The following is a 27,344-nucleotide window of genomic DNA, read 5'->3' on the forward strand; positions in this document are numbered from 1 at the left end:
CCCTGGTCTTGTCCCTTGAACACAGCTAGATCAATATCAAACCATTTTGAACAGCTAGGAAATCAAGCTGAGGATTAACAGAACAATCTACATAATTTGAGGGAGAGAATGTGGCAGGTATATGGTGCAGTGAGGTGAAATGGGGGAGAGATGAGCCATGGTGCTGCAGAGGGGGAGGAAAGCATTTTCACAGAGAGGAGAAAGAGAGGGAGAGAGAGCAGCACATTGGGTTTGTGCAAAAAAGCACTCTTCCCTCTGAAAACAGAGAAAGAGTAAAAACATGTACAGGGGACTGCGCAAAAAAACTTAGCACGGGGAAAAGAAAAGGAGAAGGTTTCACTACCACCAGGTTTTTATAAACAGTGGAGCACAGAGTCTGAAGTTTCAGAGGTTAGCCCCTCCCTGGTGGTTCTGTGGTGAGAAAGCAGGTCAGAACCCTGGGAATGGGCAGCATGGTCTGAGGATTCCCTGGGTTGCACAGGAGAATGGGTTCCCCAGCTTGGAGTGCATTTAGTAGAGGTGATACAGTCTCCCCATGGGCAAGAGACCCAGTGGGCACCATCAAACTGCCACATTCACCCATATAAAAACAGACACTGCCTGAGGGTAGCAAACCCTGGAGCGGGATATGTGTTGCAATTTACCACAAACTCTGAGCTGCTACTGCTGCAAAATGGTACAACCATTTCCTGGGACAAGTGGGCCACAGTGCAGCAAGACCCTTTTCTCTGGAACTGTGGAGGTCTTTGAAGTGTGGGGTTTTGAAACACAGCCATTCCTGAGATAAAAATCTGGAGGGAGGCACTCCCTAGTAGGTTGATACCTGGGAGACAGGGGGAAGGCAGGGAGCTGACCAATGCCTGGGAGACAAAAGGGGCAACTGCACATCTGTGAAGGTACAAACTTCACACTCTGGAGACTAGGGAGTGGGGTGAAGGCATTTCCACCATTAGCTCACAAACACTAATCAACTCCAGTGAGCTACACAATGCCACCAAGTGGAGAATGGAGCTGTTACACCAAGCCTCCCTCCTACCATCAACCACCCCTCCCTCCCACCTCCACTGTGCCCTGGAGGCCCCTCCTGCAGAAGACCAGCACAGATCCCTTCCCTGAGCTTAGTCTACTGATCACAGACTGCTGCAAAGTTTCAGTTATAGGGGAAACTGGATCTAGCTTCATTTTTGTTTGTTTGTTCATTTGCTGTTCCTTCTGTTTTTGTTTTGTTGTTGATGTTGTTGTTTTTCTTTTCTTTTGTTTCTTGTATACAGAAAAAGCACAATTTTTAAATTTTATTTTATTATTCTTTTTATTTTTTAAATTTTAAATTAAATTTTTTTCTCTCCTCTTTTCTCTTTTCTTTTTTTTTCTATCAAGCCTCTCTTAACAAACAGACAAAAACACACCTAGGATCTGGCTCCCTTTATTTTTCATTTTTATTTCATTCTATTATTGTTGTTTTTTCTTCCTCCAAAATGACAAGATAGAGGAATTCACCTCAAAAGAAAGAACAGGAAGAAATGATGACCAGGTATTTGGTCAATGCAGATGTAAGTAAGATCTCTGAACTAGAATTTGAAACAATGATTATGGGATGCCTGGGTGGTTCAGTCAGTTGAGCCTTGGACTTCGGCTCAGGTCATGATCTCATGGTTGGCGGGTTTGAGCCCCACACTGGGCTTTGTGCTGACAGTGGGGAGCCTACTTCAGATTCTGTCTCCCTCTCTGCCCCTCCCCCCTCTCAAAAATAAACATTTAAAAAATCTTTTAAAATAAATAAAACCATGATTATAAGGATACTAGCAGGGCTTGAAAAAAAGCATAGACGACACCACAGAATCATTTATGCAGAGATAAAAGAACTAAAATCTAGTCAGGCTGAAATTAAAAATGCTATAACAAAGATGTAAACCCAAATGGAGGCCACAAAAACGAGGATGGATGAGGCAGAAGAACAAATTAGTGACATAGAAGATAAAATTATGGAAAATAATGAAGCTGAAAAGAAGAGGGAAACAAAGGTTAGAGGTCACAAAGGCAGACTTAGGGAACTCAGCAATTTGTTAAAACATAATAACATTTATATCACAGGAGTCCCAGAAGATGAAGAGAGAGAAAAGGGGGCAGAAGGATTATGTGAGCAAATTATAGCTGAAAACTTCCCTAAACCGGGGGAAGACACAAACATCAAAATCCAAGAAGCACAGAAAACTCCCATTAAATCCAACAAAATCTGGCTATGGCCAAGACATATCATAGTCAAATTCACAGTATACACAGACAAGGAAAGAATCCTGAAAGCAGCCGGGGGGGGGGGGGGGGGGGGGAGGGGGAGTCCTTAACCTACCAGGGAAGACAGACCAGGTTTGCAGAATATCTGTCCACAGAAACTTGGCAGGTCAGAAAGGTGTGGCAAAATATATTCAACATACTGAATGTAAAAAATAAGCAGCCAAGAACACTCTATCCAGCAAGGCTGTTGGAGAGATAAAGAATTTCCCAAACAAAAACTAAAGGAGTTTGTGACCACTAAACCAGCCTGATAAGAAATTTGAAGTGGGACTCTGAGTGGAGGAAAAAAAAACAGACCAAAAGCAAGAAAGACTAGAAAGGACCTGAGAGCATCACCAGATACACCAACTCTACAGGTAACACAATGGCACTAAATTCATGAATTTCAATAATCACTCTGAATGTAAATGGATTAAGTGCTCCAATCAAAAGACATAGAGTAGCAGAATGGATAAAAAAAAAAAAAAAGATCTATCAATTTTCTGCCTACAAGAGACTCATTTTAGACCTAAAGATATCTACAGTTTAAAAGTGAGGCTATGGAGAACCATCTATCATGTGAATGGACATCAAAAGAAAGCCAGAGTAGCCATTCTTATATCTAGACAAACTAGATTTTAAGTTTTTTTAATGTTTATTTACTTTTGAGACAATGCGAGAAACAGAGTGCAAGCAACGGAAGGGCAGACAGAGGGAGACACGGAATCTGAAGCAGTCTCCAGGTTCTGAGCTGTCAGCCCAGAACCTGACAAGGGGCTCGAACTCATGAACTGTGAGATCATGACGTGAGCCAAGGTCGACGGTTAACCGACTGAGCCACTCAGGCGCCCCAGACAAACTAGATTTTAAAACAAAGACTGAAATAAGAAATGAAGAAGGGCATTATATCATAATTGATACATAAATCAATTAATAACAAACATAAATAAACTCATTGATAATAATACAATAATAGTAGGGGACTTAACACCCCACTTACAACAATGGAGAGATCACCTAAGCTGAAAATGAACAAGGAGACAATGGCTTTGAACGACACACTGGACCAGATGGACTTAACATATATTCAGAACATTTCATCTTAAAACAGCAGAATACACATTCTTTTCGAGTGCACAAGGAACATTCTTCAGAATGGATCACATACTGAATCATAAATCATCCCTCAACAAGTACAAAAAGATCAAGATCATACCATGCATATTTTCAGATCACAACGCTATGAAACTTGAAGTCAACCACAAGAAAAAAGAAAATGAAAACGAAAACATCACAGTCCAAAACCTTTTGGATGCAGCAAAGGCAGTCTTAAGAGGGAAGTATATTGCAATTCAGGTCTATCTCAAGAAGCAAGAAAGGTCCCAAATGGACAATCTAACTTTACAGTTAAAGAAGCTAGAAAAGGAACAGCAAATAAAGCCTAAAGCCAGCAGAAGAAGGGAAACAATAAAGATTAGAGCAGAAATAAATGGTATAGAACAAAATCCAGTAAAAAGATCGATGAAACTAAGAGCTGTTTCTTTGAAATAATTAACAAAATTGATAACCCCCTAGCCAGACTTAGCAAAAAGAAAAGAGAAAGGACCCAAATAGATAAAATCAAGAATGAAAGAGGACAGATCATAACCAACACTTCAGAAATACAAACAATTATAAAAGAATACCATGAAAAATTATATGCCGACAAACAGGACAATCTGGAGGAAATGGATAAATTCCTAGAAACTCACACAGTACCAAAACTGAAACAGGAAGAAATAGAAAATTTCAACAGATGTGTAACCAGCAAAGAAATTAAATCAGTAATCAACAATTTCTGGCTTCCCAGGGGGAATTCTACCAGATATTTAAAGAAGAGTTAATACCCATTCTTCTCAGACTGTTTCAAAATATAGAAATGGAAGAAAAACTTCTAAACTCATTCTGCAAAGCTAGCATTACCATGATTCCAAAACCAGACAAAGACTCCACTAAAAAGGAGAATTACAGGCCAATATACCTGATGAACCTGGATGCAAAAATTCTCAACAAGATACTAGCAAATTGAATTCAACAGTACATTAAAAGAATTATTCACCATGATAAGTGGGATATGTTCCTGGGCTGCAGGGCTGGTTCAATATCCACAAATCAACCAATGTGATACCCTACATTAATAAAAGAAAGTCTAAGAACCATATGATCCTGTCAATAGATGCAGAAAAAGCATTTAACAAAACACTGCATCCTTTCCTGATAAATACCCTCAAGAAGGTGGGATATATGGAACATACCTCAACATCATAAAGGCCATATATGAAAGACCAACAGCTAGTAACATTCTCAATTGGGAAAAACAGAGAGCTTTTCTCCTACAGTCGGGTATGAGACAAGGATGTCCACTCTCCCCATTACTATTTAATATAGTTGTAGAAGTCTTAGTCTCAGCAATCAGACAACAAAAAGAAATAAAAGGCATCGAAATTGGCAAGGAAAAAGTGCAACTTTCACTATTTGCAGATGACATGATATTCTATGTAGAAAACCTGAAAGACTCCACTAAAAAATTGCTAGAATTAATTCATGAATTCAGCAAAGTTGCAGGATATAAAATCAATGTGCGGAAATCTGTTGCATTTCTATATACCAATAATAAAGCAGCAGAAAAAGAAATCAAGGAATCGATCTCATTTGCAATTGCATTAACACAATGAGATATCTAGGAATAAACCTAACTAAAGAGGTAAAAGATGTATACTCTGAAAATTATAGAACACTTATGAAAGAAATTGAAGAGAACACAAAGAAATGGAAAAGCATTCCATACTCATGGATTGGAAGAACAAACATTATTAAAATGTCCATACTACTCAAAGCAATCTACACATTTTTTATGTTAAATATAATTTATTGTCAAATTGGTTTCCATACAGCAATCTACACATTTAATGCAATCCCTATCAAAATACCACCAGCATTTTTCACAGAGCTAGATCAAATCTTAAAATTTGTATGGAACCACAAAAAACTCCAGATAGCCAAAGCAATCCTGTAAAAGAAAAACAAAACTGGAGGCATCATGATTCTGGATTTCAAGCTATATTACAAAGCTGTAGGCATCAAGACAATATGGTACTGGCACAAAAACAGACACATAGATTAATGGAACAGAACAGAGAACCCAGAAATGGATCCACGACTATACTGCCAACTAATCTTTGACAAAGCAGGAAATAATATCCAATGGGAAAAAGTATTTTCAACAAATGGTGTTAGGAAAACTGGATGGCAACATGTAGAAGAATGAAACTAGGCCACTTTCTTACACCATACACAAAAGTAAATTCAAAATGGATGAAAGACCCAAATGTGTGACAGGAAACCATCAAAATCCTACAGGTAGCAAACTTCTTTGACCTCAGCTGAAGAAACTTCTTACTAGACATGTCGCTGAAGGCAAGGGAAACAAAAGCCAACAGGAACTATTGGGACTTCACAATAAAAATCTTCTGCACAGTGAAGGAAACGATCAACACAACTAAAAGGCATCCCACAGAATGGGAGAAGATATTTGAAAATGGCATAACTAATAAATGTTAGTACCAAAAATCTGTAAATAACATATCAAACTCAACACCCAAAAACCAAATAACTCAGTTAAAAAATGGGCAGAATACATGCATAGACACTTTTCCAAAAAAGACATCCAGATGGCTAACAGACACATAAAAAGATGTTTAACATCACTCATCATCAGGAAAACAAAAAAATAAACACAATGAAATACCACCTCGCACCTGTCAAAATGGCTAAAATTAACAATGCAAGATATAACAGGTATTGGTGAGGATGCAGAGAAAGGGGAACCCTCATGCACTGTTGGTGGGAATGCAAACTGGTGCAGACACTCCTGAGAATAGTATGGAGGTTCTTTATGAAAGTAAAAATAGAACTACCCTACAGTCTAGCAATTGCACTATTAGGTATTTACCCAAAGGATACAAAATACAGATTCAAAGGGGTACATGCACCCCAATGTTAATAGCAGCATTATCAACAATAGCCAAACTATGGAGAGAGCCCAACTGTCCATAAACTGATGAACAGATAAAGAAGATTTGGTGTGTGTGTGTGTGTGTGTGTGTGTGTGTGTGTATACTATATATATATAGTGGAATATTAGCCATCAAAAAGAATGAAATTTTGCCATTTGCAATCATATGGGTGGAGCCAGAATGTATTATGCTAAGCGAAATAAGTTAATCAGAGAAAGACAAATACCATATGATTTAACTCATGTGGAATTTAAGAAACACGACAAATGAACATATGAAAGGAAGGAGAAAAGAGAAGAGAGGGAAACAAACCACAAGATACTCTTAATGATAGAGAATAAACTATGGGTTGATGGAGGGAGGTGGGTGGGAGATGGGCTGGATGGGTGGTGGGTACTAAGGAGGGCACTTATTGTGATGAACACTGAATGTTTTACGTAAATGATGGGTCACTGGATTCTACTCCTGAAACCAATATTGCATTATATGTTAACTAACTAAAATTTTTTAAAAAGAGAGAGAAATGTTAAGAATCCTGCTTCTTACATGAAATCCACCGAATTTTAAGTATTGTCAACTAATAATGATTATTATTACTTTTGTCAGTCCTGTGCAGGCCAAACAAAATAGGACTATGGAAAAAACTGGGCCCCCAAGCTCCAATTTATGATGTTTACTTTAAATGCTTATTAGATCCTGGCATTCAGAAACAATATGTATGACTTCTATCCTGAGTAGCATACAAAAAACAGAACAAACAAAAAGTAGAATAATAACAGGAATACAAGTGTTATGGGTTGAATTGCGTCCCCTTAAAACTCATATGTTGAAGTCCTAACCCTAACTGAGTCCTGAGAATGTGACCTTACTTGGATATAGGTTTGTTGCAGATATAATTAGTCATGTGAAAATGGGGTCATTAGGGTGGGTTCTAATCCACTGTGGCTGGTATTCTCGTAAAAAAGAATGTTGGACACAGACAAGCCTTCTCTTGAAGGTAGAGATTGGGGTGATTCTTCTACATATCAAGGAATACCAAATGTTGCCAGAAAACCACTAGAAGCTAGAGGAGAAAGGGGCGCCTGGGTGGCTCAGTCAGTTGAGCATTCAGCTCAGGTCATGATCTCACAGTTTGTGAGTTTGAGCCCCACGTCGGGCTCTGTGCTGATAGCTTGTAGCCTGAAGCCTGCTTCGGATTCTGTGTCCCCCGCCCGCCCCCTCACAAGCACAATGAGATATTATTCACATCTACTAGGATGGGTATAAAAAAGACAGAAAAAAAGTGTTGGTGAAGATGAGGAGGAATTTCAACCTTCATACACTATTGGTGGGAATGTAAAATGGAATTCATTTTGGAAAAGTTCCTAGTGGTGCCTCAGATGGTTAAAACTTAGAGTTACCATGTGACCCAGAAATTCCACTCATACATATATACCCAAGAGAAATGAAAATGTCCATGCAAAAACTTGTACATGAATGTTCATAACAACATTATTTATAATAGTGAAAAGGTAGAAACAACCCAACTGTCCATTAACTGATGAATTGACAAATAAAATGTGTTACATCTATATAATGGAATATTAATTAATAGTAACAAGAAATGAAGCACCGATACATCCTACAACATGAATGAACCTTGGAAAATATGCCAAATGAAAGAATCCAGACACAAAAGTCCACCTATTATATCATTCTATATTTCTATTATATGCCTATTGCCTATGTTATCTCTTTTAATGTCCCTTATAGAGACCTTAGACTTTCTAAAGTCCCAAAAGAACCTATCACTTTACACTAGAAATAAGTATGTGACCCTGCACCAACATACAGTTTTCTTTGGATCCCAGGATAAATACAGATACAGATAATAAATATATAGATATAAATATAGATACAGATATATAGAAGGAGAGAGTAGGGTGGTCATGAGTTACTTACATTAGTAATAACAAACAGATAAGTTGCACCAAAGTCTAGTAGACCCATATTCAGTAAAAAGTCCTTATCTTCTGTTCTACAATGTACTGCAGCATATCTGGAACAGGACAATTTTAGTTAGAATAAACACCACATTTATTCTAGAAAATGCATTCCCATCTCCAGGGAAAGAGTGACCTCATCTCTCTATTCATGGTGAGTCAAGCAGCAAAGCTACCATTTCTCTTTGAAAAGAAGTCTCTAGGAGTGATTGATTTTAATGCCAGGTTTTTCTGACCCTGATCTGAGCTCTTCATTGTCTGTCAGGTAGTTTTTTTTTTAACCTTATGCCTGAATAAAGAAGGCACAAATCATCTTCTTTTGTGGACTTCAGGCCTTCAGTCTTCTCATCCAAGCCTTATGTGTTTTTCTCATCCAAGTCTTAAGAATTAGTGAAACAGTATAAAACAGGAAACCTGAGTATACTCAAAATCAATCCCCACACCTATATGCAAAGAAAACATTTAAAAAACAATTGTTATATGTAGGGTGCCATTCCAGAAGACTCTGTTGTGCTATTTGGAACGCAACTGAATTTTATTTGTACAATGACATTGGGCCAGTGGAATAAAATGAAATTGCAAAAACAAAAAATAAAAATAAAAATAAAAAACAATTGTTGATAAAAGTAAAAGGTCCACAAGGGTAATGCTCTTACTCTCCACTTTGTACAGTTATGTAAGCAGACACACCATAGTCTTCACCAACACTGAGGAAGATATCTGTAGTCAGGGAGATGTTGACTTCTTTGTGTAATGTATTAATAAACCTAAGGGTAGAGACATTGTCACACATCAGACAAACCCTCCCAAACAGGGACACCTGTTTACCGCTATATTCCCAGTGCCTAGAACAGTTTTTGGCACACAATAGCAACTACCTAATCTTGACGGCCATAAGTATGTGCATCTCTCTATTTCATGCCTGATTCTTGCTACAGAGACCAGTGACCTCTTGGGTTCTCTATCTCTGTAACTTTCCCTGGATACCTGACATGATTTTTGCCTTATCTGGATTCAAAACCAAAGGTGTTACCTTTACTACACCATAGGGCTTCTACAGGTTTACAAAAAACTATGCTTTAAAAACACAGTAACAATAAGGGATATTCAACCACCAACCATGAAGAAAGGATTATTTGCTCACTTCTAAATTTTTCTCTGGTGATCACAGAGAGGGAAGTACTCAGTTATTTTCCTGAGAGCAAGATAAGTGGATAAAATTCAGCAAAAAGGGATATACACATTAGAGCACCGGGGACATATACAGATACAGGGTCATCTTTTAATACCACATGCGAAAGCAAACCTGTCTCTCATTGACCTGGAAAATGCCTCTGATACCCATGCCCTTGATATTATAGGAGAGAAAATCTCTGTACAAGACAAATAGAATGTGAGGCTACTTTATCTGAAGCCCCACAGATCAGAAGAGAGACCAAGATTCAAAACAGAGTGGCCTGGGGTCTCCTTGACATCCAAACCTCACAGTTGTCATCCCATTGGCTGTTTTGTTTTCTTCATCCTTCACCTGTAATAGAGGAAAGTAAAAATCAGTTACTGGTGACAACAAGGAACTGATAGTCAGAAATCTGATCATCAGGCATATCTTTGGTAAGATATAAATGATCCAGTCAAAAAAAGATAACAGTTTGGAACCTAGATCATTCCTCAACTTACCATCATGCTGGAAATATTTTTTCCATCTTCTCGAAGGATCAGACTGTACCAGTTCTTCTCCTCCACAGAATGTTTAGTGTAGACGGACAGATTATGATATTTTAGGTAGAAGTGGAAATCCTGGCTTTTTGTCTTTAGGTGGAGTTGGGCATAGTGTGGCATCTTCTGTGGAATGAAGAAATTGTCATGCTCAACTTCTGATGCATTGTAGACATCACAGTCTCATAGCATCCCAGGGCAGGTGAGCTCATCAGACACTTTCAACTTTGCCCTTTAACCTAGTAATTCTGTTTTTAGGAATATGCTATATTAGAGCAATTGGAGGCATGCATAAAGATTTATGAGTAAGGATGTTCATTATAGGATTATGTATAATAAAAAAAATCTTAAATACCTATAAGGATATACCTCAGTAAACTATGATATATCCATAAAATGGAATATCATGTGCCCATTAAAATCATGCTCTCGACAAAGAAGGATGATTATGATATGGTTAATGTTAAGAAAAAAATCAAAGTTCAACACAGCATGTAGAGTTTGAGTACTTTTTAAAAATGTATTTATTCATTTATACAAAAATGCTTAACTGATCATCTCTGGGTAGTGGAATTACAGGTGATTTTTATGTCCTTCTACATACTCTTCAGTTTTCAACAATAGATGTATATTATTTTTATTATTAAAAACAATATCTTAAAATAAATATTTCAGAATATTTACAGTAATATTAGTGAAAATATACAAGCCAAATCCTTCCAGAGGATGTGATATTAGGAAGCAGTTTGAAATAACAATACAAATGACAACCCACTGAGAGCTTACAATGTCCCTGACACTAAGTGCTTTACATATAATATTTATCCTTACAACAGCTTATGGCATAAAAATTATTGCCATTTTACAGATGATGAAACTGAGATTTAGAGATAAAGTATCTTGTTCAGGGTCTTATAGCTATGGAATGGCAGAACCAGGAATTGGACTGGGGCCAGTTTGACTCCACAAGTGTGTGCTTCTAACCACTATATTATGCTGTCACCTTGATGCATAATCTGAATGTGTTTCTTTTTTAAAAAAATTGTTTAGTGTTTATTTATTTTTGAGAGAGAGACAGACAGAGGTGAGCCGGGGAGGGGCAGAGAGACAGGGAGACACAGAATCCAAAGCAGGCTCCAGGCTCTGAGCTGTCAGCACAGAGCCCGACATGGGGATCGAACTCACCAACCAGAAGATCATAACCTGAACCGAAGTTCAGGAGGCTTAACCAACTGAGCCACCGAGGTGTCCCTGAATGTGTTTCTAATTAATTCAAGTCCATATCTCACCTGAAAGGATCTGAGGGACTCTTCCAGCAGAGTATTGTTTTCATCTCCCAGTACTGTCACCTTCACCTCATCATCTGCCAGATTCAAGACTTGCAGGAAAATCTCTTGAGGACCGGGCTGCGGTGGGGTCATTCTCTTAGGACATAGAATGCATGTCAGAATTACCAACAAATAACCCTTCAAATACAATGAGAACACATAGCTCTGTCCTATCTCTGACAGCCTAGTCCATCTAGTCAAGAGGACAGTTTTCTCCCTCTGAAGAGTATTTGGCTTAGAAAACTCTGAAGGCAGTTTGGAGGGGGAAGCACCAGCTCAGTGTAGCAAGCACTGATGCTACGTAACAAACTCCATGCTTTTTGACTCAGTTGTGGCCTCATACATCATTCCCCAATAATGGCTATTCCATCTGCCAAATATTCAAAAGCCTGTGTTCCCAAAGGGATGACTAGATACCTTGGATATTAGTGTTTGGGAATTCCTTGACAATATACTCTGAAACACTCAGGTGGGAGGTGGGCGTCATTTTACATTGCTGTTCTACCCTTGTATCTACTCGTTTACCACGGATAGGTATGATGCACCCTCTTTAGATCAGGTACTGTCTAGATCAGGTACTGACTGTGCTAGGTCCCAGGCAACCAGGATTGAACAAATCAGAAGAGTGAATACCATAGATATGGTCTTGCCCTCATGGAGCTTTAGATTTATTGAACTCACATTAATTTTTAACTCTACAGCTGCTGCAACTGCAAACGCCAGGCTTGCTAGGATCATACCAACAGCCATTTTCCTAAGTGATCTGCAGAGGAAAGGGAGAGACAATATATCTAAACTTTAAATCTAAACTCTCTAAGCCTACCATTAAAGACCTTTCCTGATTTGGTCCCAGCTACTCCTCACACTGAAGAGTTCTCTGTTAATGCACCACATTTTCCCACATCAACTTTTGTTTGTGATGGTCTTTCTATACATTATGTCATCATAACCAAAAATAATAGTAGTGCAGCCAGATATATTGAACATTTGCTATATGCCAGGCACTATACATTTTTACCTCATTTTCTTCTTCTTCATAAGTCTTTCTTGACTGTCAGCAGGAAGGACTCTCCTTGCTCTATATTTCCCTGGCACTTTGTTTCCCTTCTTACTGCACTTAATATATATCACATTGTGTAATAATTATCCTTGCATGTGTTCTACCTCCCTTATTAAACAGTGAACTCCTTCAGGGCTGGATCTATGCTGTTATATTTGCATGGCATTGGTGCTGAACTCAATAATATCTGCTCAATCAATGAGTAAATGAAAAAAGACCATTTGAATACATTTGAATATGATAATGTGGTCATCAAAAAGAAATTGCTATTAAATCAGGAATTAGAGGAGGCTTGAAAACCCTCTGGTCAAATTTACAAAGAATAACACTTCTTTTCTTTTTAAGTTTTTATTTATATTCCAGTTAGTTAACACACAGTGTAATATTAGTTTCATGTCTACAATATTCAACATTTCCATACAACACCCGGTGCTCCTATTTAGAATGGGGCGAAAGCAGTAATTAGGGACAACTCTATTCCCACTCTTACTAGGTACCCACTTTGTTTCATATAGACAGTAGAAGATTTAAAGGGATTAGTTGTCATGATAGGCTTTAGACTTTGAAGAGGCAACATTCAAGAATAAAGCAACAAGTTGATTTAGGATTCTATTCTCACATACTTTTGACTTTCTATGAAGCTTAGATCTACCTCCTCAACATCACACAGTTCAGTTGGCAATAATGGCTCGGACTGTCTATAATAAGAATTAGTTAGCTCTAATTCCCATCCTCCAGTATCAATAGGCATTTAGTTTAACTTAGATACATAGAAGCAGAAAAATTATAAAACAAAACAAATCATGACTAAGTAGAAAAGTACTGACATTGAACTTTTATCAAGCTGAGCAAATATTAAGTCAGTTTAAATAACAAAGGCATAGTGAGCACTTACGAGAAGTTAATTCCACATTTGGAAACCAGTCGATAAATGACAAGGTCAAACAATGGAATGAAGATAAGAACCAGAAGGGGATTTAGTACCTGTAACATCATGGTAAAAAGGATTAATTACACATATTCTTCTACCTCAAGTGTAAGTATGTGCTCTCATTTGCTTGTGTGTACTCTAACGTTCAAACATAGTTTCATTGTACTAAGTATGGAATGATTCCACCTCTCTCAGTCCTTTATACCCAGGACTCTATTTACCCTGCATAGCACCTCAGCTTCTCAATATCCCACAGAACAAATTTCACTCTGAACCTGTTTTTCTGTCCAATCAGTTGGGAATTTTTCCCTCCCAATTTCACTTATCTTTTCCTGTTCCACAGCCCAAGGGAAAATGTGAAGGAGAGAAGGAGAGAAGGAAGAATTGGGGATTATTAAACAAGGGCTAAAAAAAGAACTGGCAGTCACCAAATTGTGTTTTACTCACACAACAAAGCCTTACACTTTCTTGGACAATATTTCCAAAATACTGTCTTGACATGGAAAAAAAAACCCCGAGCTTATACTTCTCTTGTGAGATCAAAATTCACTCTACTTGGAAGTGGGCAGGATGTGAAAGAGAAGTGTGGGGCAAAAGGAGAATATTTTCACCCCTATCCTTAATCCTCCTCAGCATACAAGGAAACAAACATCCAGTTATTGGTAATCCTGATATTACAGGTAGAAGTATAGATAAGGAAAGCCATAAATCCCCATGAGTATAGAGAAAACTCCTACCTGCATCTGGTCAGGCTGAAGCACAAAAACACCCTGAAAAATTATAATAAATTACACTTGGATGGTGGCTAAAGACAAGAATAGCTTAGATCAAAAATATTGCTAATTAGCAGGAGAGATACATAAGATAAAATTCACCAGGTCTTTAGTTCAGGGCCATGGTTGAGCTTCTAAGGGTATTTGGGGAAACAGACTGGGAATGGCTTCAGGCAATGCTTGCTGAAGGCAGGTAGGCCTAAAGGAGAATTTTCTTTTTCGGTGTACTATGGTTTTCTTGAGAGAGAGTAGAGTCAGTGTGTTTTTGTTAACTTCAGTAACTGCAGTTGTAGGTGATAATGTGCAGAACACAATGTTATGGTTAGGATAACGACTTCCACTAACACACAGTGTTTCCAAAGTTGTTCTCCAGGGGTCAACGAGAGAACAACCATAGTAAATTCTGGACAACCAGAGAAAGGGAAAAGGTAAAATTATAGTTTGCAGGCTCCAAATAGACTGGTTAATAAAATCTTGGTATCATTCCACCCTGCCCTCTTCACAACTGAGATGGTAGAAAAACAATATAATAATCTAAGTAGAACAACTGAGAGCCTAGATGAGACTCTGAGTTTGCTAAAGAATGGAGATTGGAAAAACAAAACAATGTTTACAACTTTCCCATTCCTTGTCCATGTACAAAGTACCACATTTCTAGGTCCTCTACACGAACCTGGGATGGGCTAAATGTGTAGTGGCACCAATCAAATCTGATGCTACTATGCCCCAGGAAGGCTTAGATGGGAGAAAATATTCTCTATCCCAAGTCTCTATCATTTCATTTACTCTCTTCTCACTACTCCCTTGTATACATTTAAACCTTTCCATCTTTATATTCCTGATTTCTAAGGAGAAGATTCTGTGTTTTTATTTCTAGACTAGCTTTTTAAATTTTGCCTACTCAGTACCTTCATGTTAAAGGCACCTCTCTTATGATCTTAAGTCAGTTTTCAGGCAAAAACATAAAGAAATTAATTTTTCCCTAATATGGATTATAAAGAAAATAATAGATTTCTCTTGAAAATCTTTTCTCACCAGATTCCCATTCATCCTTGTGGCTTGCAAGGTCCATCGTGAGCCCTAGGGGTGACAGATGCTATTATGAGAAATTCCTTTCCTCTGAGAGGAAAGGGGCTGGAATAAGGAGTTGTTTTCAAAAGAACCATTCTTACCTGCTGATCCAAAAGAGCCCAGAACATGGGAAGTGGGATATATAGGAATAGTACCCTGGTCAGTGCCTTCACATCCATAATGAGCTGCTTCTGCAAGAAAGGGAAAGAAGGAACAGTTTGAATTTCTAGAGTTGGTTTTCTTGTTTAGAGTAGAAAGGTCCCAGAACAGTAAGAGAAGAAGTCAAATGCAGTAAGAGGGAATCAGTGTGGACATTGAAAATCTCCATGGAGGCATAAGATATTTCTGCACTTCCAACTTACTGGGTATTTCTCAGCTGCCCAGTCCAGCCAGTGCTGTCGCTTAGGAATGTCCCCAGAGCGGTTGTTGAAACGGTTGGAAATAGCAAACTAGGGCAGAGCATAAATATCAGAGCATAGATACCAGAGCATAGATATCAGAAGTGTGACAAAAAGAAAGCATCCCATGCCTTTTCTAATTCATTATCCCTTCCCTCAGATACACATACTTTAATTGACTTACTCCAACCCTTTGATTTCATCAGACATTGAATACAGAATATTTCAGATATAATTTTAAACTATTCCTGCATCCTATTGGCAACATACATTACATATACACATTTCAGAAGTTTTTTGTCAATTTACAAAAATGGTTACATTATTTTTTTTACTTAATGGTTAAGTAGAGACACTTAACCATTAATCAGAGGAAAACTGATTAATCTCAGTTTGCCAAAAGGTACAGAAGTAGAACAGAGTCATTGGGAAAAATGTATACCCATGTTTGAAGGCCTATATGCTCAGCATAGCATCTCTCTCCCATTGATTGAAAAAGGCAGGTAAACAATTCACTCACCCAGATACACTTGACAACTTGACTCACTATGTTTCCTTCAGGAGGTGGTTTTCTGTATATTTTGCTTCCCATTGCAAACACAACTGCAGTTGATACACGAACAAGGTTCTTAGCTTCTCATTCAGCACATTCAGTATGTCAGTACTAAGGACAGGCTGCTGACGTGTTAGGAGTGACTGGCAAAGTTTATAAAGGGAGGGGACTGAGTTAAACTTCCTGACTTTGGAATTACACAAATTATGGGATCCCAGAGAAGAATAAAATGGTCAATTGTTAAGAGAAGTAATCTGTTGAGACTTTCTTGTGCCACAGAAATCAAAGTCATTTCTGAATTCTCTCTTTTTCTTCCATCTCTACATCTGATATGTTACCAACTTTAATTGAGACTCTCTTCAACATATTTCCTATCTGCCCCTCTTTTGTATTACTACTGCTAAGGACTCTTGTTTAGTACCTTAGAACCTCTACCCTGGATTATTAAAATGGCTACCAACTAGTTTTTCAATCCCTGGTCTCTTCCTTCTCTTACCTGATGCCAAATTAAAACCTTCTTTCTAGGACCTACCTAAAAAGCCCAAACTCCTGGCATGAAAGCTCTTCCCAAATTCATTATTATCCTAATGGCTGTTATTATCACTATCCATCTATTGAAGGTTTACTATTATATGTAAAGTGTTAAGCATTTTATATATATTAACAGATTTAACCTGAAAAATATGTACTACTCTCTCCATTTTATTGCAGAAATTGAAGATAAAAGAAATTAAGCAATTTGTACAGATTACATAGTTATAAAATGCCAGAAACTGTATTTTTGACCTGAGATTTGTCTGACTCAAAAATAATATATGCTGTTAACAACCATAAAGCATCTCATTCACTCATTCTTACACTAGACACTTTGCTAGATAAAAAAAGACATGGCCCCTGTGGAGCTCACCTCAATCTACTATTTCCTACTTTATGTTTCATTATTTCCCATTAGGTACTCTACACTCTAACCACTATTCATAATTCTTACAAAAATAATTCTGTGCTATTACTGTACTTGAGCTCATTCTCTTTTCCTTACCCCATATTCTTTAGCCACATCTTCACAGCTAATTATAAGTGAATTTTATTTTCTTATTTTTTTCTACATTCCAACTAACCAGCAATTAGATGATATTATTTTTATAATTATGAAATACTAAATATTATTTTTTTCAAGCTTATGAACTAAATTCAGCAGGAAGACTCTATCTTGGTACTGTCCCAGATGTATTTCCCTCTTTAATGGATTTCCCAGCTCCAGCAAGATGTCCCTCTAGAAGTTCTTCTACCAAAGGTGTCTTTGTCAGTGACCAGCAGCACTTTATAGTATCTTTATGCACCAGAATGCCTGAGTCCCCTTACTTTTCCTTACCTTAACTTTCTAAATTCTCTTATTCTCAGTCAGATTGCCTTTTTCACTTTTTCTTCATTCATCCTCTGTTTCCCCAAAGCTTGTCCAAATAGCACACTTTACTTACCACAGGCTTCTTATTGTTGACAGAAAAATGGCTAAGAGAAAGGATGCTAATCCTGGGAGACAAGTGGGCAGCAAAAGTGGTATCTAGACAAGAGGAAGATTTTGGAGGGGAAATAGACCACTCCTAAAACTAAGAATGATCCTAGAAAGAGGCTAGAAATATCAATAGTAGAGTGGACAGTGGACTGATAAAAGGAAGGCCAGGTAATTATATGGGTAAGATCACACTTAAATTTCAAAGCCACTTAACTGAAGAAGAGGAGTAGGAACCTTAAGTTTCTCTACTAATTCTTTCTTGCAGTAGATGATGTTGCCTCCTACTTCATAAAGAAAACACAAGCCTTCAAATAGGAATTGTCTCAACTTCCTGACACAAAATCTACTAATTCCTATATCTACAGCTATCCTCTTCTCCCTCCAGTTAGTTGAAGGTGATATTCCTCCTCTGTACAAAGGTAATTCTGCCATGTGTGCTTTCATACTGATTACACTGTCTTTTTCTCACATCTTCAACTTCTTTCTCTACTGGAGTCTTCCTAATGATATTCAAGCATGCCCAACATACTCTCTTGACTCCATGTCCCATTCAGCTATACATACCATTTTCCCTTTCTTACCTCTTATTCACTTCTCATTCTACTCTAATCTGTCTTGAATCCACCAATCTATCATAACTGATTTCACCAAATTAGTGACCTTCTTGTTGCTATATTCAATGGGGATTTTTCTCCCTTATCTCACTTTCCCACTTAGTAACATTTGTTACTCTGAACAATTCCCTTCTTGAAATCCTCTTAGAATCCAAGATAGAACCCCTACCATTTTAGCCATTCCTTCTTAGTCTCATTTGTGAGCTTTTTCTTTTTGCCTATCTTGTAATACTGGCATTCCTCAGGGCTCTAACGTAGCCCTCTTTTACTTTAGTTTTACTATCTCTTAGTTATTTAATCTATTTTTATAGCTTAATTGCTCTTCATACACTACTAGCTCCAGATCTTTATCTACAGCCCAAACATTTCTTCTGAGCTTTAAACCTGTATTTCCAGATAGCTCTTTGATAACCCCAATTACATTTTCAAAGACATCTAAAATGTAATGTATCCCAAACTAAATTCATTAGTGTAATGATCCCACTATCTACCTAATTGCTCAAGTCAGAACCCTAATATTCATTGATTTATCTTCTCCATCACTTCACATTTCTAATCATATCAAGTTTTGTCAATTTTACCAGGGCTGAGACTAGTCTGAGCTGAGTGAGACACTCACCTTGAGCACAAAATTTTAAATAATGCCAAGAATTCAGTAATCAAGATAAACAATATCCTTACTTCACCCTTAACCCATTCTTTCTCCACATTATGGTCAGAGACACCACTGAGAAACAAAAATCTAACAATCATTCCTCTGTTCAGAATCTTTTTGTAGCTCCCTAATATTTTGATAAAGTTCTAATTCCTTAAGACTTAAAAGGCCGTTCGTTATTTGGTTTTTGTCACTTTTTTTCTCTTTATCTTTCTCATTTATACCTGGGGCAATCTGGAATTCCTCTAAGGCCTTCAGATATGTCACAATTATCTCTCATTTCCTTGTCTTACAGATATCATGTCTTCTTTGATTAACTCCTGCTAATCTTTTAGGCCTCATCTTAGATACCATTTCTTTAGACAAACATTTTCTGAGCTTCAGAGTTTTAGTCAGACATCCCTCCTTCGTGTTCCTACAACCTTTTCTGTACCTCCCCCACTGTGACACTGATCATACTGTATGGTAAATTCCTGTTTACTATGTATGTCTCCCTTTTCCTGCTGGACTATATAAGTTTTTTGAAGGCATAAACTCTGTGGCTCTCTAATTCATCAATGTAACCCCAATTGCTACACAGGATTTGACACATAAAAGGTTCATTAAATAAATGTTTGTTGAATCAATTAATGAAAAGAATAGATGAATAAATTTATAGTGAAAGGCCAGAGAATTATTTATTCGTATCCAGAAAACTGAAGCAGCTAATAATGACAACTAACACTTGTTTAACATTTCATAGTTTATAAAACATTTAACTTATAGTATCTCTTTTTATCTTTATAATTATTCTGATGTGTTAATATTATTATTGTGCCATGATCCAGAGAAGGAGACATAGCACTAAGTGGAAAACCAGGATGATATTTGGGAAAATGTTTGGTTTCAAAGGGAGAAGGAAGCAGGGAATGTATTATCACAGCTCTCCTGGAATAACACAGAAGTTTCCTTGAAGTTGGAATTAGAATCTGAGTATTACTATTAACCACCCCCTGGTAGAAAATAATCAGGACTGAACATTGACTCTTTGGGTTCTTTCTTCCTCTATTGAGTTCTTTATGTGTTGCGCTGGATATCTTCCAGGGGGGTGTCACCCAAAGACTCAGAGTGAGAACAGGTTTCCAGGTCAGTGATTAGGAACAATCACGTCCAAGTTTCCCCTTAGACTGCATAAACTAAGCAACACACACATCCTCTTTCCTCTTCCATTATTGGGTTGTCGGTGGTAAGGAGAATGCCACTTGATCTAACTTGCATCAGTTTCCACCTACTCATCCAACTCCCCTCATTCCCTTTGATCAAGAGAAAACTCCTTGGGAGCATTGAAGAGCAGGACAGAAATAGCAAAACTTAGAAGCTACTTTAAAAGAATTAAAAATATCTTCCAATAACCAGATAAATAACTATCAGATGAAATAAGCTAGATTGAGAGAAAGGATTAATTATCTTCCTCGCTTCCTTACATATTGTAGTATAGAACGGTGGATCTCAGCCTTGACTACTCTTTAGAATCACCTAGATATTAAAAAAACTATGGATACCTAGCCTCCATCCTGCAGAGATATTGACTTAATTGCTCCAATATAAGGCACAGGGATTAATCTTTTTAAAAGCTCCCCGGAAAACTTATTAGTTATATAACCTTGGGCATGTTTCTCCCTTTCCTTCCTTCTTTCCTTTGTGTCTTCTTTCTTTCTTTCTTTCTTCCTTGGTTTCTGACTTCATTCTGTTAATTTATCTCCAATGTCTAGAGAAAATCCCTAAAATAACACTTACCTAATAGGGTTAGTGTGAGGACTGAATAAAATAGTGCTTAGATGATGCTTTTCATGTAGCAGGCATCAGTGATTATTAATTTCCTCTGTCCCAGTGTACTTACCAAGAGCTATCACCATTAGTAATCCTGGAACTCCAAAAGCCAATGCATAGCAGTCTTCCCCAAAACACTGCACATCTCCTAGGCCAGAAGAAAGTAACCTTGAATCTTGAATCTTTGGTGTTCTATTCTGCAAGCTCAAGTTTGTGAGGTCATAGACATAGCCATCCTCTTTCTTCCCATCACCTCATCCATAATCTTTCTTTTGGGCCAGACAAATCAAGATTAAAAGAAATTCTCAGATTTTTAAGCCCTTGTAAAAGTAGAGGATGAAGAGCAGGAAGCCTTGAAAAGATTTTTGACTGGTCAGAGAAAACCTTACACAGGGCCCCTTAGAAAAGATCCTAACCTCTAAGCATGGGTGTGATAAATGTAGAAATCAAGCTCCCTGCATTGATGGAGAGGTAGAAGACTGAGAAATACCTAGTCCGTTCCTCTGCCTGAAAAACAAAAAAACAAAAAATAAGTGTGATGTGCCTCCTAGCTCATTTACCCTACGTTCAGACTAAGCTGGAGGTACATGCACAGAAACAGATTCAGATATTGCCTCCATGATATCTGAAAAACATATTAAATATTTTAACACATAACCCATACAAACATTTACCCATCTTTCAAACCTAGTACAAGCATCTTTAACACTCTTATACCCCTCCTGGGAAAAAATGATCATCCTGTAATACTGTGCCACTTGTGTCCTATATATGTCCTAATATTAATTTCTTTCCATTAAATGTCTGTTTCATTCAGTAGGCTGAGAGTTCCTTTAGCACAGAAATCATATCTTGCTCATTTTTGTGTTCCCTACTACCTAGCATAGTCCCTGACACATATTACAGACTCAACACATTTTTATAGACTGAATTAATTAAGTGAATGATTGAGTTAAATAATAGATTTTATGGAATGTGTGGTATAGGAATAGTACTAGAACATAGGACAGTGGGTTAAATTGTTGATCAAGCAGGGTAGTTCATCTAGTACTTATGGGAAGTCTGCCAGAGAGTATAAAAGGAAGTCCGTGGCCTTAGAAGTGGTTGGTGGAAACTTGGAAGTAGGTTTGTCTTATTATTCAAATATCTTTGTAGAGCAGTTACTGAATGAAACAACTTTAAAATATAGGCTTTTGTTTGTTTGTTTTTGTTGTTGTTGTTGTTTTTATTCATTATGCTTCATTCTGGTACCACAGATCTTTTCCTGACACGGTAGCACAATCTGTCCTTCCCTATTTTCTGTTTACAGTGTTTGGTTCCTCTTCTGGTCCCCTTTTAAATCTATTCCACTCACCTATTTGTACAGTTCATTGTGCCTAGAATCCCAAAGGTTGCCAAAGGTCGGTATTTCTCCAAAGTCAGCAAGCAATTATGATCTATGGTACCCCGGGCAGATAGGGAATATAAAATAATAACTCAAGTGGTCCGAAGGGGAGGAGATACACAAGAAGCAGGACACAGAGAAAGAACAGAGAGACAAAAACCAGAAACATGAGAAATTGCTATAGATGAGGGAATAATACATGAAGACAGACAAAAAAGAAAAGTGAGAGCAAAAGAGAGAAAGCCAAAAATGTTGCCTATTTAAAAATAGACTACTTTCCCTGCCTAATTATCAAGCTTCCTTGTTTAGGCCCATTTACAGCTTATTCATACCTGTTCCCTGCCCTCCCCACCCCCGCACATTAATAGTGGAAAGTAGGAAAAGAGGAAATGATCATTCAGACAAGTTCATCTATAGAATCTCATTCTATTTTATTCTGGACGATCATTTCCCCCTTTCATAGGATTTCAGCCAGATGTACTTAAATCATCTCTACACTGCTTATTATCTCCCATTCTCGAAGTACCTACCAAGGTTCTTCTCAAATACTTCAAGTGAGAGTAAACTCACTGCTTCAAACTCTTTTGGAATTTTTCCTTCCATCAAGCAAAAAACTTCCTATAGCTTTCACCCACTAGTTCTGATTTAATTACTATCAATATTTATAGACAGTTATAATATTCTCTTTAATTCTTATGTAGGCTGAATATCTCCAATTCTTTCAACCTTTCTTCATAAGATGTGTCTTAGTCCATTCACCACCCTGGTTACTTTCCTTTGAACATGTTTCAGTGTTTCTATTAATGACCAGTACCCAGCACCTAATAGAACTCCTGACCTGTGGATTACTTCACTCTTGGCAAATAGCTACCTGCTAGGTACCTTTTTAATGTCTGCTCTACGTTCTTGAAAACACAGAAATAACAGGTCTCTTACATGTTTTTCTTCAAACTGGTCTCCACCAAAAGCTGCCACGCAGGGCTTGATACCTCCTGTCCCCAAAGCTATTAGACTCAGGCCAACCAATGATAAGACTCTGAAATGGAGAGGTAAGGATATAACCATATTGATATGAAGCACAACTGCAGAAATTGGATGTACAAGAGCAAAGATTCCTTTCACATTTCTTTACATTTCTGCAGGCACTTTCTATCTGCCTTCATTCCTCAGAGAGACCCAGAGACACTTAAAATATTTATGACCTTTGAGCCTCTGCCAGAAAGTATGCATTGCAAGGGGGCATTTTGTCTCTGAGAGCTCCATTTACCCTTTGTGTGCAATAGATAGAAGCAGATACTGAAGGAATTCCACAGTTAAAGCACTGTTTTCAATCTTGTCTTAATTTAAGGAATATACCAACAGAAGGGCCTTATAAACACCTATCCCATATACCCTTCTTAACCACAAAACAAAATGTTAAAATTCTTTATGATTAATAGGAGAAGTGTCACTTTTTGTTGGGACACTGAGAAGGAGGTATCTAATATTTATTAAATTTTAAAATTCTTAATTCATTAGATAAATACATGTAGAGGCAGATTATAAACATGAATACATATGATCTACTTCTTGAACAACTGTAACCCTCCTCTTTACTGACTGAATCAACTGACATCAGTATGTATCAAATGCCTCTGGCCTAATAAACATCAATAGCTTAAATAAAGAGGGATAGAGCAATTGGAATATATGGAACTTAAATGAAAATAATCCAAGCTTTGAATAGGATTTCTGCAATGCACACTATAAAGAAATATTATACACATTTTTAGTCCTAGCAAAGTACAGATGTATGGGTGGATGAATAGGTGGGGAAATATGAGGGGCATCAAGTTTTAATAATTGTCTCTAAGAGGGGTGCCTGGGTGGCTCAGTCAGTTAAGCGTCCAACTTCAGCTCAGGCCATGATCTCACAGTCCGTGAATTTGAGCCCACGACAGGCTCTGTGCTGACAGCTCAGAGCCTGGAGCCATATTCAGATTCTGTGTCTCCCTCTCTCTGCCCCTCCCCTGCTCATGCTCTGTCTCTCTGTCTCAAAAATAAACAAAAACATTAAAAAAATAAAAAAAAATAATTGTCTTTAAGAATATGATGAGTTTTTATGAAAAGGAAACTAGCTAAGCATTCTACAAGTCTCCAAATGTTTAATAAAAACAAATGAGGACAGCTAAAGTAGGCAAGAGTTCAACTGATCACAAAATAATTTTTTTTTCTCAACCACTTTGGTAATAAAACAATAGGTTGGAAAATAAAGGGACATCTCTGGTAAGAAAATAGAAAATAACCTGTTATGAATGTGTGAGACATTGACCTGTCTAATGAAAGAAAAGTTGTTCAGTTTATTCCATGGTTTTACTCACGTGTGTACCATTTGTCCCCCCAGTATTGGTAAGGCACCCAAGGACTTGACCACATGGCCAAGCACATACACCAAGGAGAGATAGATGATTGTCCTGTTGAGAGAGTTAAATCAGTCAGTCTACAAACAGAATCGAGAGAGTTGAGTAATACAGATTCAGAATTCATACTGTTCTCAGTGCCAGAATAAATGGAAGGGGAGGAGGAGGAAAGAATTACCTGAGAAATGTACATAGATATAGGAGTGGTAAATGAAGTAAACAGACCAGAAAAAAGAGAGAGCAACTCTTTACCCGGTAGTGTTAGAGGTAATGGACATTCCCTTCAAGCTTTTTTCTCATATATGACCTGTCCTTTTCCCCACTCACTCTATACTGGTTGGATCCACTGGTTGGATTTGCATCCACTGGTTGGATTTGCAGCAAATGATGTTTTAAACTATGAGAACCAGGACAATAGGTTACTTTGACCAGAGGTGTTGTTATCAAGGAACGTCTTTGGCACTAGAAATCAATAGGAATCAAGAAAAAAACTGCAGGTAGATAGGAAAAAAGAATGAGTAACATAAAGAACTTTCTCTAAACCCAACCAATGGGATGGATAAAAAGGCTCTCAGGTTCAGCCTGATTACTCGAACACTTGGGTTAATTGTAACCCCTACCACAGTTACCTCATGTTCAGGTTATCAAGGGTAAGAAAGGAGTCAGGGACTATGAAGAGACTGCCCAGTGATAAAGGTCATGCAGTTGGTAGGGACTTCTTGGGTTGTTTTTTCAAGAAATCTGAACGGCAAATAGGAAGTGGAACAGCGAAGAATTCCAGGAAGAACATATGTAGAGATTTACACACTAAAATATAGCACACTACTACCTTTATGATATATTCCTTATGTGCATTACCATGCCAGCATTCTCTTTAAATATAAGTAGAATGTTAGTACTAGAAAGAACCTTGGAAATTATATAGTTTACACCTGTGATTTTAAAGTGTTATATGCTAATGTGGAATATAAAGAATGAAATGAAAGTATCAGACAGAGGCTGGATATGCCATCAATCTCAGGTTGTGGATTTCTTATTCTAAATGCCTACTCTCTTTCGGTTGGCTCTCCAGGGAAGGGACCTTAGAGGGTTTATAATGGCAAGTAGAGTATAAGAAGTTGGGTGACTAATCCAGGGCATTAATTGCGTATGGCAATTAATATCAAAGGAAGGGGACAGGCTTTCCCAAAAGGCATGTAGCATCTTCTGGAGAAGAGTTTTCTTTGTTGGAATAAAAAGAATAAATAGAAGGGGAATGAAAAAGGACTGAAAAAAAGGCCAGTTATCATGAACCCAAAAGAGATGATCTCTGCGAGAAAAAAACAAAAGAAGTGTAAGCTGGAATGATAGAGTCTGAGTAGGGAGATCAGAGCAATATCAGATTGTTGGACTAAATGGATAAAGGGAGTATAAGTGGTTTAGAAAGAAAATAAGCAACATTTTAGGTGAAAGGCCCAGGAAATTAGTCTAGGATATGAAGAATATAAGAGGAAGCTAATGGTAGGAAACTTTAACAGAAAGAGAAAGAAGTCAAGATAGACTTGGACATTCTGCATTTGAAAGGGGGTCATTGAAATCCTAACCACAGGAAACAAAAGTTTTCTGGATAGACTTGACCAATCTTTCATTTGCAAATGAGGAAGGTGAAATCCTGAGAGGTCGAAGAACCTTCCTAGAGTGACATTCTAATTAATTAGTATTAGGGTTAGGTATAGAACTTCTACTTTCTAACTTACAGCCCAGTGTTCTTTCAGTTTTAATATAGACAAGTTAATGTGGAAAAGGAAAGGAAAGAGGGAGAGGTTTTAAGTTTTATTTCACGACCAGAGCCATTTTTAATGAGAGTTTAGGAACTGAGAAGGAGTATGTTCAGTGATGGCAGAGAAAGAAACCTAGCATGAAGAGGGGCAGCTCTGATGAGACAAAAAATATAGGAGAGGGAAAAAACATGCTATATACCTATTCAGAGAAAGAGAAAGGAGATGGTAGTAAACACATTCATTAAGAGAGTGGCTGTAAGTCCAAACCAATAGGCATGGGGACACAGAGCATAAAAACCACACTAGAGACTATGACTAAAAATGTTTGGCTCTCTTAAAAGCAACTTGACATAAAAAACAAAAGCATTCTAGCATGTAGTTAGCCCTCTCAGTAGATGTTTATAGAAATCATGAAAAGCCATATCCATGCTTCAATTTTAAAGGAAGTCATTTTAAAAATAAATAAAAATACTAGGGCATTTATGGGAGTCTTTTATTCTATAACTGAATAAAGATCATGACTTATACTTTTTATTCTGCATATAGTACCAATCTCCTATCTGCATGGACTTGGTAACCAATATTACATAAGTAGCAAACATAATCCACCATCTTTCTCTCAAGTCAAGAAATTGTATTCACCACTGTGTTATGGTTGTAGTTATATATTAAATGCTAAGTAAACATTTTAGAACAATGAATATATATAAGCCAAGTGAGATACAAACCAATGTTTACTAGAAAGGATTCCTTGGAATACTAGGTCCACAAAATATCCTGAAAAAATATTCCATGGTGAAATAAGTTTGGGAATTACTACATACCATAACACAGCATAACATAATCACTATATAACATAACATAACATAACATAACATAACATAACATAACATAACAATTTCTTGTTAATTGTACAGTGTGTATTAGCATGTTAAAGGCTATAAGAAGTCATGCAGTAAAGAAATCTTTTTAACTTTGTTCAGCCTAGCATTTTCCAAACTTATTTGACCATGAGAGCTTTATCTTCCTATATTATACTCATTGTATCCTATCAACCTATTTCAACAAAATG

The 27,344-nt window shown here is 37.4% G+C and overlaps 1 protein-coding gene across 4 annotated transcripts in view; it reads right to left on the reverse strand.

The window, feature by feature from the left end:
- SLC15A2 (solute carrier family 15 member 2) overlaps positions 1 to 27,344 on the reverse strand; it is a 61,061-nt gene that overhangs the window by 29,737 nt on the left and 3,980 nt on the right. For 3 of the 4 annotated variants that reach the window (XM_058731206.1, XM_058731205.1, XM_058731203.1), the window contains exons 4-19: positions 24,474 to 24,566; positions 23,050 to 23,149; positions 21,146 to 21,236; positions 20,800 to 20,877; positions 16,106 to 16,188; positions 15,550 to 15,636; positions 15,289 to 15,378; positions 15,152 to 15,196; positions 14,081 to 14,113; positions 13,308 to 13,396; positions 12,034 to 12,115; positions 11,314 to 11,448; positions 9,986 to 10,150; positions 9,790 to 9,836; positions 8,965 to 9,075; positions 8,268 to 8,364 (exon numbers count right to left, since the gene is read on the reverse strand). In XM_058731206.1, coding sequence (XP_058587189.1) covers positions 8,268 to 8,364; positions 8,965 to 9,075; positions 9,790 to 9,836; positions 9,986 to 10,150; positions 11,314 to 11,448; positions 12,034 to 12,115; positions 13,308 to 13,396; positions 14,081 to 14,113; positions 15,152 to 15,196; positions 15,289 to 15,378; positions 15,550 to 15,636; positions 16,106 to 16,188; positions 20,800 to 20,877; positions 21,146 to 21,236; positions 23,050 to 23,149; positions 24,474 to 24,566 — 1,426 coding nt within the window. The remainder of the gene's footprint in view (positions 1 to 8,267; positions 8,365 to 8,964; positions 9,076 to 9,789; positions 9,837 to 9,985; positions 10,151 to 11,313; positions 11,449 to 12,033; positions 12,116 to 13,307; positions 13,397 to 14,080; positions 14,114 to 15,151; positions 15,197 to 15,288; positions 15,379 to 15,549; positions 15,637 to 16,105; positions 16,189 to 20,799; positions 20,878 to 21,145; positions 21,237 to 23,049; positions 23,150 to 24,473; positions 24,567 to 27,344) is intronic. The other variant, XM_058731204.1, reaches the window with a different exon arrangement.

This window comes from Neofelis nebulosa, chromosome 5 (genome assembly GCF_028018385.1).
Source record: "Neofelis nebulosa isolate mNeoNeb1 chromosome 5, mNeoNeb1.pri, whole genome shotgun sequence".
NCBI lineage: Eukaryota > Metazoa > Chordata > Mammalia > Carnivora > Felidae > Neofelis > Neofelis nebulosa.